The 16976-nt window shown below is 47.0% G+C and overlaps 1 protein-coding gene across 1 annotated transcript in view; it reads right to left on the bottom strand.

Annotated features, from left to right (window-relative positions):
• The window catches only part of SPOCK1 (SPARC (osteonectin), cwcv and kazal like domains proteoglycan 1), a 588816-nt gene that overhangs the window by 169309 nt on the left and 402531 nt on the right, over window positions 1-16976 (bottom strand). The window contains exon 5 of the mRNA XM_052643320.1: window positions 8162-8288. Within this exon, the coding sequence (XP_052499280.1) occupies window positions 8162-8288 (127 nt within the window). The remainder of the gene's footprint in view (window positions 1-8161; window positions 8289-16976) is intronic.

Below are 16976 nucleotides of genomic sequence, written 5' to 3' on the forward strand. Positions count from 1 at the left end.
AAACAGTCGGACGTGACTGAGTGGCTTCACTTTCATTTTCACTTTCATGCATCGGAGAAGGAAATGGCAACCCACTCCAGTGTTCTTGCCTGGAGAATCCCAGGGACGGAGGAGCCTCATGGGCTGCTGTCTGTGGGGTCGCACAGAGTTGGACACTACTGAAGCGACTTAGCAGTAGCAGCAGCAGCAGCATAGAGCTGCCCAGAATGACACCCTCATTTCCCAGCCTCCCCTGCAGCTTGGCATAGTCTTAGGATTAAGTTATGGCCAGCAGGATGTGAGCAGAAGGGACCTTAGTGACTTACAGACCTTGCTTCCTCTCTTTCCTCCTCCTACCTGGCTGGGCACAGCAGCCACTTTGAATCCAGAAGCTCAACAGTTCCAACTGCTGAGGATGACGAGACAATAAAGTAGAGGATGCTGGTCCTCGACAGTCAGGAGGCAGCAAGTTGGCCCCAGGCTGCTTATCTTTAGAATGCTTCCAAGAGAGAAAAGTAAAACTGTATCCCATTTAAGACTCTGTTCCATTTGGACTTTTGCTATAGCACCCAGAACATATACCCTAATATACAATGAATATTTTATATATTATTTATTCCTGTTCCTTCCCAAAACCTCATGAAAAAGAAGAGGGAATGATAGCCAAACAAGGGCAAGAACTAATAGTTGAGGGTTTTCGTACTACAAACACTAACTTCTCATTATTTAGTGAAGCTCAGCACCCCCAGACTGAAAAAAGGATGATTAAAATCAATAAGACCTCAGGGTGTGGTGGGGGTAAAAGCAAAGTTGGGGTGTCGGCCATGGAGGACTTGTCCCCAGACTTCAAGCTGGTTAATGTATACAACAAACTTGCTTAGAGTTGGTTAGATGCCACTAAGTATACCTCCGAAGACATAACACTTCTCATGTCAGCTTTTCTCTAAGCTACATAGAATTAAAATATTATTAGCGAAACCAGACCCAACTCCCTCATCAGACCTTTGATGTCCACGTGGTCTAGAGGCACATGATCCAACCCTCTCCTCCCACGATCGCCTGAAAGCAGGTAGGGATGGGGTCAGGTAGTTCTTAGTTCCCCTACAGGGCTGTACACATAATTGCTGCTATACCTCTTGTTCCTGGGACCATGACCACTGCCATGGTGCTCCAGTTTCCTCCTGCACAAAATGTGCAAAGGCAAGCCTTCCACGTCACTGTCCAATCATCTTCTCTTCTGCATAGTCAGAAGTGAAGTCAGAGAAAAATATTGTATGTTCACGTGCATATGTGGAATCTAGAAAAATGGCATAAATGATCTTATTTGCAAAGCAGAAATAGCAGAGATATAGGAAACAAATGTATGGATACCAAGGAGGAGGGAGGTGGGATGAACTGAGATTGGGATTGACATATATATACACTATCATCAGTATATATAAAACAGATAACTAATGAGAACCTACTGTATAGTACAAGGAACTTCACTCAATGCTCTGTGGTGACCTAAATGGGAAGGAAATGCAAAAAAAAAAAAAAAGGGATATACGTATATATCTAGCTGATTGGCTTTGCTGTACAGCAGAAACTAGCAAAACATTGTAGAGCAACTATACGCCAATAAAAATTAATTTTAAAAAAAAGTGAGGCCCTCACCAAGGAGCCATTTGCAAGTGAAGACAATTCTCACCCAGCAAGTTCTGTGGAGACAGGGCTATCTAAAAATATCCCTGAGAACACTGACAGCATCGACGCAGCCAAAAAGCAGCAGAACTGCATATAAAAACCACCCATGCCTGCCGTGGACGCAGGGCCACAGAAGTCTGCGGGAGGCGAAGAAGACACACGAGCTTGATGCTGTCCTGAGAAGGCCCATAGATTCAGGCCTGGATTCATGCTAACCCTCAGAACAGCCTGTTCATGGGAAATCCGGCCAACAGAGACCCCATTTGCCAAGAATTTCAAACATGACCTTTACTTGGTAGCAATTGTTGGAAACTATTAAGACGACTCTGAAAATAATATAATCCTCAGCGACAATATGTTGAAAGAAATGCCAAGCTTGTAAGGCAAGCTCTCTTTCCTCCTCCTTCACGTGCGCATTCTCAGAACAGAGGAGAACTGTCTTCCTCCACAGCGCTTCCTAACTGGGCATCTCTCTCCTGTATCCAGACAGAAAGGAGCCATTTGCTAATTGTTTCACAGCAGTTAATGAATAAACGTTGTTGGGAGGGGAGGGGCAGAGCAGAGGAATGTTTGCCTGCCTGTTTCCCCAATCCCAACAGCCAGGCTGATGCCAGGGAACAAGGTTCCCAGGAACAAGCCGAGAAAGAACCCTCTCCTTCGTCCATGTGGCTTCTGCCTCAATATGAGCAGGCCCAGCCCTGACAGCTGAGCTCTGGTCACATGGGTATAAAAATAGAGAGACATCAAGGAAATCCTATTAAAAGAGGTCTAACGAGGGAGGGGACTTCCTTAGCAGTTCAGTGGTTAAGAATGCACACTTTCATTGCAAGGGGCATGAGTTCGATCCCTGGTCCAGAAACTAAGATCCTGTATCCCACATGATGTGGTCGAAAATAAATCAATTAAAAAAAAAAAAAAACTGTAAAAAAGGTCCAGCCAGGAGAGAGCCAGCAGGGCCAGAAAATGGAGCCATGGGGAACTCCACCCTAGCTCCTTTCTGAGTTCCCAGGACCCCAGCATCGTTCCACATCTGCTCACACTTTTCCCAAAGACCTCTCCCCTCCAGAGGGAGGAAGAGCTGAGACTGCCCACCTGAAGCCTGGGCTAGCCAGACTTGCTCAGCTGCAGTGACGCTTCCCCTCTTACAGGTAAAATTACAAGTTAGCAGCCAGGACCCCAGGAGTTTTCATCTTTCTGTGCATTTAACAGCAGAGAAAGGCAAGGCACTCACAGATGCCAGGGTCCCTCTGGTTTAGGCTGAGGACACAGAGCCGTTGGTAAGAGCAAGTGCAAGTCCCACCGGGACCCAGATGGTGAAGACGTCCTTCTGTTGAGCTCAAAGCTAAAATGACTCTCTATATTTGAAACTGAGACAGTTGCCAAGTCCAGCTATGACTTCTGAATTGCCTCTTCTGACTGCATTCTATCCCGCTCTGCAACCACCATACATACAGCCAGGGTGAGTGGAGGCAAAATATAGATCCTTAGTAAGACCACCAGGGTTCTTAGGGTGAAGTCCCACCCCTCTCATTTGGCCTTCAATGCCCTGGAAAAGTGGTCCCTGATAGTTTTCTAGCCTCATTTCTGTAGGTAGTTAAGCCACTATGCCCAGTACACGTGTGACACCACCACAGCAGTGCTTCAAGGGGGTTCTTGTTGTGTTTCATTTCTTCAACTCCCTCTTTCCTCTGATGAAATGAGCTCTCTGTATCTCCCACCACAATCTGTACTCTGGGCGACTCCTTCCAGGTGTAAGATCTCAGTGAACCATTGCTTCCCTCTAAGAAGACTACTCACACCTCCAAACTGTTTGAGATGGCCCTGTTCCATGTCCCGCAGCACCCCAAACATCCCTTATCTGAACACCTAATGAAAGGAGACTGCTCTGTAACCTACCTTGCTTGTGAATTCTGTGAAAACAGGGCTTTGTCTTTTGCGTCATCCCCAGAGTTTAGCATGATGTGTGACAGTAAGAAAGAATTCACTAAACACGTGCTGAATTTCTGGACTGCTTCGGTTTTCCTTGCCAGGACCTCAGGGCAAGTTAAATGATGAGGGTCATCCTTACTGCCTAGAAGCCACACCGAGGGGCAGGGTCTCCACCGTGCTCTACCACGCCAGGCCTCCACTTGCCTGTTCCCAGTGGTTTCTGTCCCTTATCTGTTGTGGGTTATGCTTTATAGAGTCTGAATACAGGGTCATTTATTGCCATGTAACATCTTATATCCCTTCATCTCCAGACTCTCTGCCTTCTTGTAGATTTTATCTTTGATCCTGGGGGAGTCACAGAGCTTTGATAGCATCCCTGGTGCCAGGTCACTGAAAGAGCCCTGCTACAGACAGAGGTTCTAAACGCATCTCCCTCTGTTCTAGGAGCTCCTGATCATTCAGGGTCCAGAGCAGAAAGAAAGTTTGTTCAATGGAACCTGAAGACACAAACACCAAGAGGACAGAGCTGACACCCTCTGTCCTCCCCCTGCTCCTGGCGGCACTCCCCAGACTTCTGATCCGTCTGTGAAAGGGTTAGCACTTCCCCTGGAGGACTGTGATGATTTCTTACAGATTTCCTTGATGGTGGTGGGACTGGGTTGTAATACAATTTTGCCAAATTTTTCATGAATTTGATTTATGACATAAAATCACTTCTAGTTATACATGCATCATGGTCTCCTCTGGCCTTTGTTTCTTGACCCCAATAACCTCAAAAAGGTCATAACTCAAGGGGATGGGATGTTATTTGTTCACTAACAGTCAACTCATTCACTCTACTAACTGCCCATCTATTGGCAGTCCTCTGACAGCTTTGTCTGGGAGACTAAAATGTGCTCTTGAACCTCAGTAGAGAAGTGGTTGTGGACATAGGGGCAATAACTAAAGCACTCCAATAAGTGAACCTGACCAGTCTGAAATATCTCCCCTGAAAGGAAGTTTAATTGCACACCACAAGGGTTTAGAATTGGTCTTGGCTTCAGAGGTCTTGGGCAATCAACGCACACCTTCAGCATTTGATTCATTTCTTTTGGAAAAAGAGAATTTCAACTTTCTAGAAGTTAAGATAGAAAACTAGGAAACTAATGTCAAAAACCAATGTCCACACCATTTTCCTGGGCTTCTCAGGTGGTGCTAGTGGTAAAGAACCTGCCTACCAATGCAGGAGATGTAAGAGACTCGGGTTTGAACCCTGGGTTAGGAAGGTCCCCTGGAGGAGGACATGGCAATGCACTCCAGTATTCTTGCTTGGAGAATCCCATGGACAGAGGAGTCTGGCAGGCTACAGCCCATAGAATCACAGGGAGTCAGACACGACCGAAGCAACTTAGCACACACACATACCATTTTTTCATTGCAATGATGGCCCTCCACCAGCCCCTCCCTTCTGTTTAACTTGATTAGAATTGTATGCTCACATATAACCAGGCAGGAAGCTTGATAATCAAACTCTGCCACTGCGCTTGACTCTTTGGGCCTCAGTCTACCCTACATGGAGAATGGGGAGAAGGGTACTACAACTTCTGATGAGAAGGCTTTAGATCTCTTCTTTTGCTCCAAGAAAAGATAGCTGACCAGGTCCAAGAAGCAGGACTGAGGTAGGTGCAGGAATTCAGGGGCACTAGAGGAAAAACAGGCTGGGGCTGGAGCTGGGGCAGGCTTTGGAGCTCTACCCAGCAGACTCTGGAAGCCATTTCTCTTTTGAGGAATCATTCTTGATTCAAAGGAGCCTTCAAAATTCTGATCCTGCCTCTCAAACAAGCTATTTATCACTACCTGTAAGAAAGCAACCTTCTCTAACACAAAAAGCCAACTTTCCTGCCCAAACTGCAGGGGGGCCCTGACCAGCAAACATTTGCAGAGACATTCCCTGGGCAACTGACAGCATTTCAAGCCACATCTGACAGGTTACGACTGCTCGTTGTAGCTCAAGGGTCACGGGGAGCTAAAAGCACTTGAAGCTCCTCCTGTGAATGAGAGACCGAGGCGAGCAGGCAGGGTGTTGCTGGAGTCTGATGTGCAATGTGCCACTTGCCCAAACAGCCCCTGATCACTCACTGACACTTCATGGCTCGTCTCCAATCGCAGACGCCAGGATCAGACAGTTCACTGCAGAGCTGGAGGGAATAACTGAACAGCACAAACTGGAGCTTCACAAAGACAGACTCGTTGCAAGGAGCCCCTCTCTGCCAGGGCCCCCAGGCAGGGTGTTTAGCTAAGCAACTTGGCCCAGGGTGGGGATGGCTGATTTCTCTCAGTCACCGAGCTCTCTGGAAGCCAATCACTAAAATTCGGGAAGAGCTGCACAAACTGGAATCTCACCGCTCCTTCTCAGCGGGAATCTGCAAGGGCTCCTCTCTCTTGTCCACAACACTGAGCACCCACTGTGTGTCCTTTGCCTGGTGAAGGCAGATGGGCATCGTTTCTGCCTCTGGGGCTACACACTCTTAAGAAAGACAGGGGAAAGAAGGTGCTTACAGTAACAAGTGTCCCACAAGCTTGGCACAGCCCAGCCACCTGCTCACCTTCCTAGCTTTGACTGAAGGTCTCCTCCTGGACCATTTTCACATCCTCTGTTTCCTCCTCCCCTGTGCCTCTCCCTGTATTGTCAGAGCCACCATCAGGGCATGCTCTCAGTTCTCTGAATTCATCATTCTGCCTTAGAGCCTTGGCCCATGCTATCTTTTCTATCTAGAACATTTTTCTGGTTCCTTCAGGATCAGAGAAGCAGAGAACAGGGGAAGGTGGGCATACTTAGCCAGGTTGGGCTAGGCGATCTGGCCAGGATATTCTGGCTATGATTCTGGGTGGAGAAGCTGTAATTCACACAGCATGTCTCAGGTTGTTGGGGTGGGGGTAAGGATTACAGACAGACTCAGGTCAGGAGGAAGAACCAACATGCTTGTTTCCACTCCATCATACAGTCCCAAGCACCCGGCACAGAGCCTGGCGCGTAGGAAGGGCTCTAGCGAAACCTGCTGAAAGAACAAAGGAATGAGTACCAAGCAGCAATGATGGTACTGAGCTCCTAAAGCAGATTACACAGGTCTGGGTCCAAGCGAGACGAACCTTCCGGCTTCTGCTTTGTTACATATATTCCCTTTGGTGAGAAAAATGTGAAAAACAGAGAGGATAAAAGTCCACTTTCAGTGAATAATAAGACATGACTCACATCAAGGAGAGTCAGTAGAAAAGCCTGGCACAGCCTCACTGTAATCCAAATAAGCTTCCAAGGACAGCAAAGGGGACCCCCGGCCTGTGCCATCTCCATGGTGTAAAGATCAGATGATGAGGGGGCCACAGAGAATGGAAGCCATGCACCACGCGGTGGGGAACAGACAGAGGTGGGACCAGCATAACAGCCCAAGCCCAAGGACCACACAGCAATGTGGCCACAGACGCCCAAGGAGTCAGCATCTGCGACTCTTGTCAGCCCCGACTCTATTCTGCAAATGAACCTTACACAGGAAACAAGGAGATGAAAGTGGGACAGCTGTGGCTAGAGCAGTTGCGAGAGTCAGAGCTTCACTCCTTGCCCCCCACCCACATCTCATAGAAAGTTCCTGAGACTCCTACACACAGCTCTTCACATGTAGCATTAAGGAGGGTATTGACTTATATTTGTTGAATAAAAGAACAAATAGGTAAACTCTTATCAATTTTGTGGTTTCTTTTTTCTACCATTCATTAACCCAGTGAAATGTCCATTCCCAAACACAGATGGACAACCTTCACCCAAGGAGACTATTTGGAATTCCAACAACAAAATCTCCCTCCTTCACCCTGGTGATCCCTGCCCCTCTGCCTCTAATTCCTTTTATTAGAGCCCAGATGAAAAGCTCCTCTTCTTTTCCTCATCACTCCAATAAGAATAAACAGACCCACTTTATCCCTAGTTCCTTTTTCTATGAAACCATTTTCTCTTCATCGGTTTGAGTTAAAATGACCAGTCTCCATACTAGCAAACCCCCTCCCACTAGACTGCAAGGCCTGAAGTCCCCAGAGAAAGGAATGGCAGACCCTCTAGCCCTGGGTCTGGTGTCACACTGAGCGCATTCTAGATACACAATAAATGCTGCTTAGACATGTGCTGACATCACCCACCTTCCTTTCACCTCACCATCCCTAAGACGTGGTGTCCCCTTCGTGGGCCCCCCTCATATCTTGGCTACCCATCAGCGAGGCTGAATGACTCACACCTTTGGAACAGTTTGCTCCCTCGTCTCCTCCAGGAAGCTGGGTTAGATTCACTTCAGGATCACACACCATTCTTGGAATCACCCTTCTTCCCCTTAGCCCTTGATCACTCCGTTTACATAGATCATAATGATCTTATCTCAGCTCTTCGGTCAAAGAGTCTATTCCTGTGGCAGCTTATCAAAGACAAGACTCCAAGTCCACCGAGATTCACAGGGTCCCGTTTCCGCCCAGAGAGCCTTGTCAGAACAAGCAGACACAGAGTACTTCTTGATGACCAAAAAAAAAAAAGACAATGAAGAAAACTGACCTTGGATGTATAGGTGTGGCCATCGGAGCCACAGACCATGGTTGACTGTGCCGCGGGGCAGGGCTTGCACTTGACCAGATTCGAAGGTCCGACCCAGTGCTTGTGGACCACTGTCCCCTTCTTTTGCCTGAGGATGAAAAAAAGAGGGCATAAGTAACTGTCGCTTCAGTTTCCAGGGGTCTTTCTCCTCCAGGTTACCCGGATAAGGGCCAAATAAAAGAGGGCTGGTCAAACAGTCCAGCGCATCCCCAAGTCCCCTGGCTAGCACCCGCACTGAGTCCAGCTCACTGACAGCAGGCAGAAGACAGCTCCAAAACCCGAGGTTTACCCACCAGATGCACAGGAGAAAGCAATGTGGCCACCAAAAATGTTGTAAACGCATGACTTTTTTTTTTAATTGGAATATAATTGCTTTACGAGGTTGCGCCAGTTTCTGCTGTATAGTGCAGTGAATCAGCTATAGGTCTACATATATCCCCTCCCTCTTGAACCTCCCTCCCACCTTCTCACCCCCCCATCCCACCCATCCAAGCCAACATGGAGCACTGAGCTCCCTGAGCTGAAGAGACACTGACAACACACTAGCAAGACGATGAGAAAGTGACTCTGTCAGTTCCTCCAGCCCCCTGCGGAGGGGGGCAGATCACAGGTGTCCCCACACAGCACCCAGAGCCTCAGATGCCTCCGGGGCTGATGAGCATCCTCTGGGCAGGAGAACACACAGACGACTCAGAAAGCAGTCTAGATAGAAGCGTGTCTCCAAACACAACCAAACGGTTTTAACACAGCTGTGGGAAAGCATCTCTGGATATGTTTTAAAGCAGTTTCAGTCCAGCTTTCAATTTGCCATGCGATAGCGGCTCTGAGGTGATGTCACTTTCAGCTGCTAAAATCATCAGAATTCTACTCTTTCATTCCAGCTCTGGCATCCCCCTAGCCTAACCTTTGTCATAATGATAAATGGCGCTATTAGGATGGCTTATGTCCACGGAAAGAGCCCTGTCCTCATATCATAAACCACCAAAATCAAGGCCTGCAGTTACGGCTGCCCTTCCTCTCTTAGAGGAGCTGCCTTCCCAGCAAATCATTGGGAGCCACGTCCCCGGCCAAGCGGCCAGGGCTGGGTGGCAGACAGGCAAGTCGGGTGGGTACTGTGCCCTTGAAGCACTTTGCTTGGGCCATCCTGCGAGGGGCTTAGTTGGGCTCCAGAGTCAGAAAATACAGGTCCAGACCTCAGCTCTGCCACTTACTGCGCCATCACAGCAGGATATGTCACCCTGTAAGTCTCAGTTTCCTTATCTGTAAAGTGGGGGGTGGGGGAGGGCCAGGACTAGCATCTCCTTCAAGCGGATAGTATGAGGATTAAAATGGCTGATGTATGTGAATGACTCAGTACAATGCCTGGACAAAAGGGAGCAATCAAAATGCCGTTCCCATTATTATTGTTGTTTCATGGCTGTGTTGTGTCCTACTCTTTGTGACCCTGTGGGCTGTAGCCTGCCAGGCTCCTCTGTCCACGGGATTTCCCAGGCGAGAATACTGGAGTGGTTCCCATTTCCTTCTCAAGATTGTCTTTTTTTTTTAATTTTTATTTTTACTTTATTTTGCTTTACAACACTGTATTGGTTTTGCCATACATTGACATGAGTCAGCCACGGGTGTACATGAGTTCCCAATCCTGATCCCCCCTCCCACCCCATATCATCAGACCCCGTGCACCAGCCCCAAGCATCCTGTATCCTGTATCGAACATAGACTGGCGATTCATTTCTTACCTGATAGTATACATGTCTCAACGCCATTCTCCCAAATCATCCCACCCTCTCCCTCTCCCACAGAGTCTGAAAGTCCGTTCTATACATCTGTGTCTCTTTTAATCCAAGGATAGAACCCACATCCCTTGCACTGGCAAAGTGAATTCTTTACCCCTGAGTCATCAGGGAAGCCCATTATCAGCATTATTTGCCCCATTAGACGGAGCTGTAAGGAATGAAAGCACCATTGCCATAGAAATGTGACTTGAGTCTAAGGCCCTAGGTTTGGAGTTGGTGCTGAACTCCCCAGAACTCACAGGCCACAAGGAGTAAATCTTTTCTGCCAAGTGTAGAAGGGATCTTCAGCACCTTGGGAATTCAGGTTTGGCATCTGATGTGACCTACCCTCTTCCAAATGAAGGACAGTGAGACACAAGTGGCATCCACCAACTTGGTTCTTATTCTACCTCAATCCTGTCCCAGCAATTTGTGGGAGGGAGTAAGAGGAAGGAGGTCTGCTTGGGGAATTATTGGGTTGGCCCAAAAGTTCACACGCTTATGGGGAACCCAAATGAACTTTCAGGCCAACCCAATACCTTGGCGGTTGACATCAGAAGGGCGGCCACACCACACCCAGTGCACACCTTAGAGAAACTGGGGACCCCAGGCCAGACGGGGCCATAGGCTGAGCCCATCTGAACAACGGCCTGGGAAAGGAAGTCCTGTGAGGGCACCTGGGGATGCCTGGTCCAGATGACTCATGTTACTCACAGGGACAACTAAAGCCAAGCCAGGGAAGGGTTTGCCCACCGGAAAGGATTGGTGGCTAGGTGATGGTGACAATCACACAGCCACACAGTGTTGGGGATGGCTTTCCTTCGACCCTCCTCAGACACACCTAGATGACTCACCTGAAAATTCGCTGGGGGCACCTACACGTTCACCACCAGGGCTCCTCTCTCCAACGCCTCCCTGCTTCCTCAGCAGTTACTCACCTTGTCCCTGCCTCTCTGTCTGGAATAAAAACATCTGCTGTTCACATTTCTAAATAACATGGATATGGGTCTCCTATTATCTTTAACCAAACACACTTTCTTCTTTCAAGATGTGTTCTGGACTACGGAAAAAGGGATGGGAGGGGATGGGACTCCACGCAGCAGACAAGCAGGCTGCCAGCACGGGCTTTAATCTCGGAGTGGGTGATTCCTCCAGAAGAACACCACACATTTATCATCATTCTCACAGCAGATTGTCTGAGGCTGATAATGAATCAGCAAATACAGGCAGCAGTTCTGTGTCTGGCAGCCTCTCTCCTGGGTCAGTCCCCAGCATGTGCGCCCACAGCCAAAGTAATTCTTGTTTTGAGTTTCCAGAAAGTGGTGATAAAGTCTAGAGAGTGGGCAGCTTTGCTGGAGCAGACTACCATGTGCAATGATGCCCCAGAGGAAGGCAGATGGCAGGAGCTTAGTCAAAGGCAGGCCAGGGAGAAGTAAACGCTGAGTCACTGGCATTAAAGAAAAGATAGAACTATCAAGTAATCACCAGCCAGTAATGATGGGTCATCCCTTTCTCTGGACCTGGACTTCACCATTAAATACACTAAGTGGAGACAAAGAGATGAGGCTTTCTAGGGCTTCCTAGTGGTCTGGTGCATCAAGGATGCTCAATATAGCCTTGTTGAGTGAGTGGGTGGATTCCTGAGTGCTGACCACTGCAGTGGTTACTAGCAGTTAATCACAAAATCACAGACTATCTGAGCCTGAAAATCCCTTAAAATGAATCTAGTCTAAGGACTGTAGTTTATAAATGAGAAATTGGACACATAAGTGAATAGCAGAAAGGAAGTGCCCAGTGTCACAAAGAAATACAGGTAAATTACTTCATATACATTTGTCAGGTTGAAGTTCCCCTGAAATTGACTGCATTTCTCTGGGACCATTTTAATTCCCTACTTTGGCATCTATATTTTCACCATCAGGGCTCAGTCTTATCAATAAAGCCCTTCTGAAACACTGTCCCTGACTCTACACCTGTGGAGGAGGAAGCTCTCTCTCATACCCCATGCCAGGTGGTCATGGATCATGCCCAGGAGGAACCACCTCTGACCCTGGGATGCCCTGGGGACTAAGGGTACAAAGGCCAAAGCATGCTGAGTTTTCCCAGTTTTAATGAGACAAGCATACCTGTTACATTCAGACAAACCCAAGTGTTTCTTATTCCACTAGGACTCGCGAGAAAATGGCACGCAAACCAGTACTCTCTGTCCAGAGGCCAAATTACACAAAGTAATGTACAAGTAGATGTGAGCCCAAGGAAGCATAACTTCCCCGGTTATTGTGTATATATTTCAATCCCCGCAATTCTGCGCAAACCATAAAAAATAACCAACCCAGGTGAGGCAAGGGACTAAGCTTTCAGACTCTCAGATATTTCACTTCTTGAGTCAATGAAGAGTGAAATCCGATGAAGGTGTCTTGATGGCACTGCTATTCCCAATGTCACAGACATTCATCAACTGGGGCAACACAAGCAATTTAGTCTGGGAGGCAGGCTGCCAGCCCTCCCTTTGGCCTCAAAACCCTAACTCCACCCCAGTCTGGCTGGTGCTGGGGGCAGCCACGCCTCCTACCCTATTCAGTGCCCCACACAGAACATCTCAACTGACAAGGGAAGACAATCAGGAGATCACCAGCATCGCTCCCTCTCTTTCGGTCAACTGCTTATCCTTAATCTTTTTTTTTTTTTTTAAGTTTACCAAAATTCCCAGCATCTATGTATGCTTTTGAAGCAGAGTGAAGATTCTTAAGGATAAATCTGATGATGCAATTCCCATGCTTAAAGTCTCCATCTTCTCACCTCCTAGGGCCTGTCTGAACTTCTAGTTTTGGTGTTAAACTAACCGAGCCTATCTTCATAGGGCCACTATCTGTCCACTTCCCTCCCCAACCCTCCACCACACACATCCATGCATACACACACATACCTATGCATGTACATACACACATACACCATGTAAACATACCCCCATACATGCACACACACACACCCCCCCCATGCACACACATTCTTGCATGTAGACATGGACACACACACACCCATGTATGCATGCACACATGTGTACATACACGCTGACCGCCAACACCAAATATTTTTGCTCCAGCCACTCTTTGCTACTTCCCAGAGCCCACCAAAGAACTCTGCACCATCATGCGGACTTTCCCCAGATCGGAAACACATTCATCCCCACCCACGTTTCTCCCCATCACTCCCGCCTGCCTCATAAGGCTTTCTTCAAGGCCCAGTTCAAAACTCCCCTCCCCCAGGAAGCCACCCAGGGCCCTTCCCACAGGCAGGCAGGCTCCACTTCCAGTCCAGCATGGTCCTGTGATCGCTTGTGGTCCCCAATTAGCCTGTAAGCAAGCATCTTTATTAGGCTGGATCAATGTTAAGATGCTACTATGATTCAGACAGGACCTGGGGTACACCCAAGCTAAAAGCCTTGGAGCCCATCCTGGACATTCCCTTCCCCACCCTCACCACTTCTCCCCATCACTCAAGTCCTACTGATTCTATCCCCAGCCAGCCACATCAGCCCCTTACATATGTCATGCTAACTTGAATCTGTATGACTTGGTAAATGAGTGCTTTCTACCTATACAGCAAATGTCTGCCCCTTGTCCAAGCTTCAGATCTCCTGCTTCCCAGGGAGTTTCTTTTCCCCCTGGGAGCCCTACCCCAAGAAGAATTAACCATGTGTGTGCATCTGACAATGCTCAGTAGTTTCAGTTGTGTCTGACTCTTTGCAACGCTATGGACTGTGGTCCGCCAGGCAACTCTATCCACAAGATTCTCCAGGCAAGAACACCCAAGCGGGGAGCTGTGCCCTTCTCCAGGGGGTCTTCCTGACCCAGGGATCGAACCCATGTCTCCTGCATTGCAGGCAGATTCTTCACCAATGAGCCACCAGGGAAGCCCAGCGTTAATCATGCTCATATCCAAATGTGATGGTCGCCACAGCACAAAGCAGTTCACTGTGTGTCTATCTTCCACAATGAATTGCACGTTCCTCAAGGAGAGTGACTGGGCCTTAATCATATTTGTGATCCTGGGGCTTGGAAACATGGTTGACCCTTGGGACATGGGTGTGCTCAGTGAAATACATGAATTTATTAATTTGGACCTTCAGAATTTTCTCCTCTTATTTCTGGAAATTATTAGCACTAACTGGAAGACAAAAATAGCATGTGGTTTAAGCAGCAAGAATTCAATAGACTGAGAAATTCTAATTCAGACTTGAAAAACAATTAGCAAAAATGTCTAAAGACAACAGGGAAGCGAGTAGAGGGCTCTCCTGTATATCTGAGGGCTAAGGGACTCCCCATCTTTTGGAAGTAGGTTGCCTCCAAAGCTAGGAGAGGACCTCCAAAGCACAGGTTCCAAATTCCCAACTGGTAATAATTTTCCAATTTGGGAATGAAAAATGAGAATTCTCAAGAAATCTTCAGTGTTGCTGAAATAATTTTTTCTATATTCTTTTCAATACTATATTTCAGTGTTTTTTTTTTAAGCAAATAGGATATAGTAAGTTTAGCAGTATTTATAAAGAAATGTAGCTTAAAGTGAAAATTCAAATACTAGAAATTGCCAGCAAACACTGGTGGGTGGTGTTCAAATACTGTGATACTTGGACCTCCTAGCAAGTTAACAGCATGGCACAGAATCATTTGTTGACATTTGTTCTAAAGCTACTTTTTGGAACACCACTCAGAGGATTTCCATAAGGTATACTGTGCAAATACATTTATTAATATTCATTTTATTTACAAAAGCAACTCACCACTGGCAGCAGAGTGGATGATGACTACATTATTATGAGATGAAAATAACTACAAGCAAGACAGACCAGATCATGACAGCTCTTCCCTGTCCTAGTTCCTGGTAACTGGTTGACCAGTTGACCTGGTTAACCTTAACCTTCAAGTCCACTTTTCAGCATTTCCCATTCTTGCCTCCCACTGGACCCTGCCACTCCTCACTCCGAGATCCCAACCCTCACCACCTGAGGCAGGTCCCAAATCCTGCCACTTTCCCACGTGCCAAGCAAGGGAATCTTTGATGACATGAGTTGTAACTCAGTATTTCATTTGACCGTGGGCAGAATAGGGTCATAATCAGGGCCCACAGTAAAGCAGTATCAGAACAAAGACTTCCACAGTAATTTTTCCAGCAATAAATATATATGCCAGTATAAACTTCCTGATATCAATCCCAGAGGATGAAATTCAACACTGTATATCAAAAATACTTGCACGATGGAGCAGGGCTGGGGGCCACTAAGACTGTCTATAGAAATGCTGACTTTTTTCAGTTATTGAAGAAGACAAGACCACTTCATTTTATTCAATACACTGTGCATTCTAAACATGTTTGCATAACTTTTGACAGAACTGTTTTACTCTGCATATGAACAGCTGGTAAAAGAGGAAAGCAAATTCCAGATCACAAAATAGTAGCAGCAACACTCCAGCTGTTTTACATGACTGCTAGACATCCCTCTAAATGCTGAGCACACTTCCCTGACTCCTCACCCACAATGACCCCCTGGTGGTAGATGCTGTCATTAACCCATTTTATAGAAGGAAAAAAAGCAGAGGTCTGCTTAACCAGTCCCAGTCCCTTCTCCTCTGACCTGTTTTTGTTCTCTCATCAAATCTCTACGGCAGACCTTTCAGCTCATAGGCCTGGAGAAGCCACCCAGGAGCCAACTCTTTCCAGCAATCACAGTGTCTGTGTGCTGGCAGCCAGGATCACTGCATCTTATTGTCATGTTAATATCAAACTGCCCATTGAAAACCAAGATTGAATTTGTTTGCAAAATCCAAACTAATTGCTTCTGAAACAAGGATGGAAGACACTCAGATAGTTGATATGGTGACTATGTTGAACCAGAGACAAAATAATGAATGCTAATTAAAAGGGAAAATATGTTAACCATTGAAATAATCTGTCCTATAAAATGAAGCTATAATTTGTCCATTGTTAGGGTTATTTGAGTCATTATACTAAGTCATAAAATGACACAGGAGGAGTATAATGGCTTGTGTCATTTCAAAAGCTGCTTTGTGAGACAGACAGACTCCCACGTGAGACATGCTACATCCTGGTATCTGTGGGCTCAGGAGTCTCTTTCCCAAATGAAGAAGGTCCCAGATATAAGATCCTGTCCAGAAAGAGTTCAGGTTTCCTAATAAACAGATGCCTATTAGAGAACTGTGGGAAAAATGCCCAGTCTCTGTGGAGTAAACTGTTGAGCACCTTGGAGTGTTGTAAGCACCATCAGGCACTCACATGGTGCAAACACAAGCTGTTTACAGAAGCTTAAAATTTTAAAGGGCAAATATATAATAATGAGCGTAGCAGCTAAACATTTATTGAGGCCTTATTATTCTGCTGGTACTATTATTACTACCAGCAAGAGTAAGTAACATGTTCTGGGCTCTCACAATGTTCCAGGCCCTTTACATGAACTGTCACATTCACAGCTGCCAGCAGCTCCAAGGAGGAGAAGAGTGATGGTGGAAATGGGAAGAAGCGTGAGGAGTGAGCCAGGGAGACTTTGTGAGCAAAGCAGACCTACTGGATGGGAAGGTGGACCCTGGTCATCAGGGGGAAGCACCTACTAATTCACTGCTTCAGGCATGCACATCACTCACAGTAAGCCAGCACCCTGTGTGGCTTCATTCCATCTAGCGTGGCCCAAGTAAGGAGGCTGAGCGTGTGGTATCTCCCAGGTCAAGGCTCAAATGCATCAGAAGAGACAAGCAGGTGCCAGAATCAACAGAAAGCCCTCAATGCCCCGGCATACTCCCAAGCCACCACCACATCAGCTTACTAAAGCACCTTCAAACCCATAGGAAAAGTATGTATTTTTAGTTTTTGGAGCAGAATCAGGGCCACCAAAAAGATACGTGGCTGTTATGGATGCAATTCCAAAACCAGGAACATCTCTGTGTGTGTGTGTGAATGTCAACCTCTGGCCCACAATTCATTTCAACTTGAGC

The sequence above is a fragment of the Budorcas taxicolor genome, chromosome 7 (assembly GCF_023091745.1).
Source record: "Budorcas taxicolor isolate Tak-1 chromosome 7, Takin1.1, whole genome shotgun sequence".
Taxonomy (NCBI): domain Eukaryota; kingdom Metazoa; phylum Chordata; class Mammalia; order Artiodactyla; family Bovidae; genus Budorcas; species Budorcas taxicolor.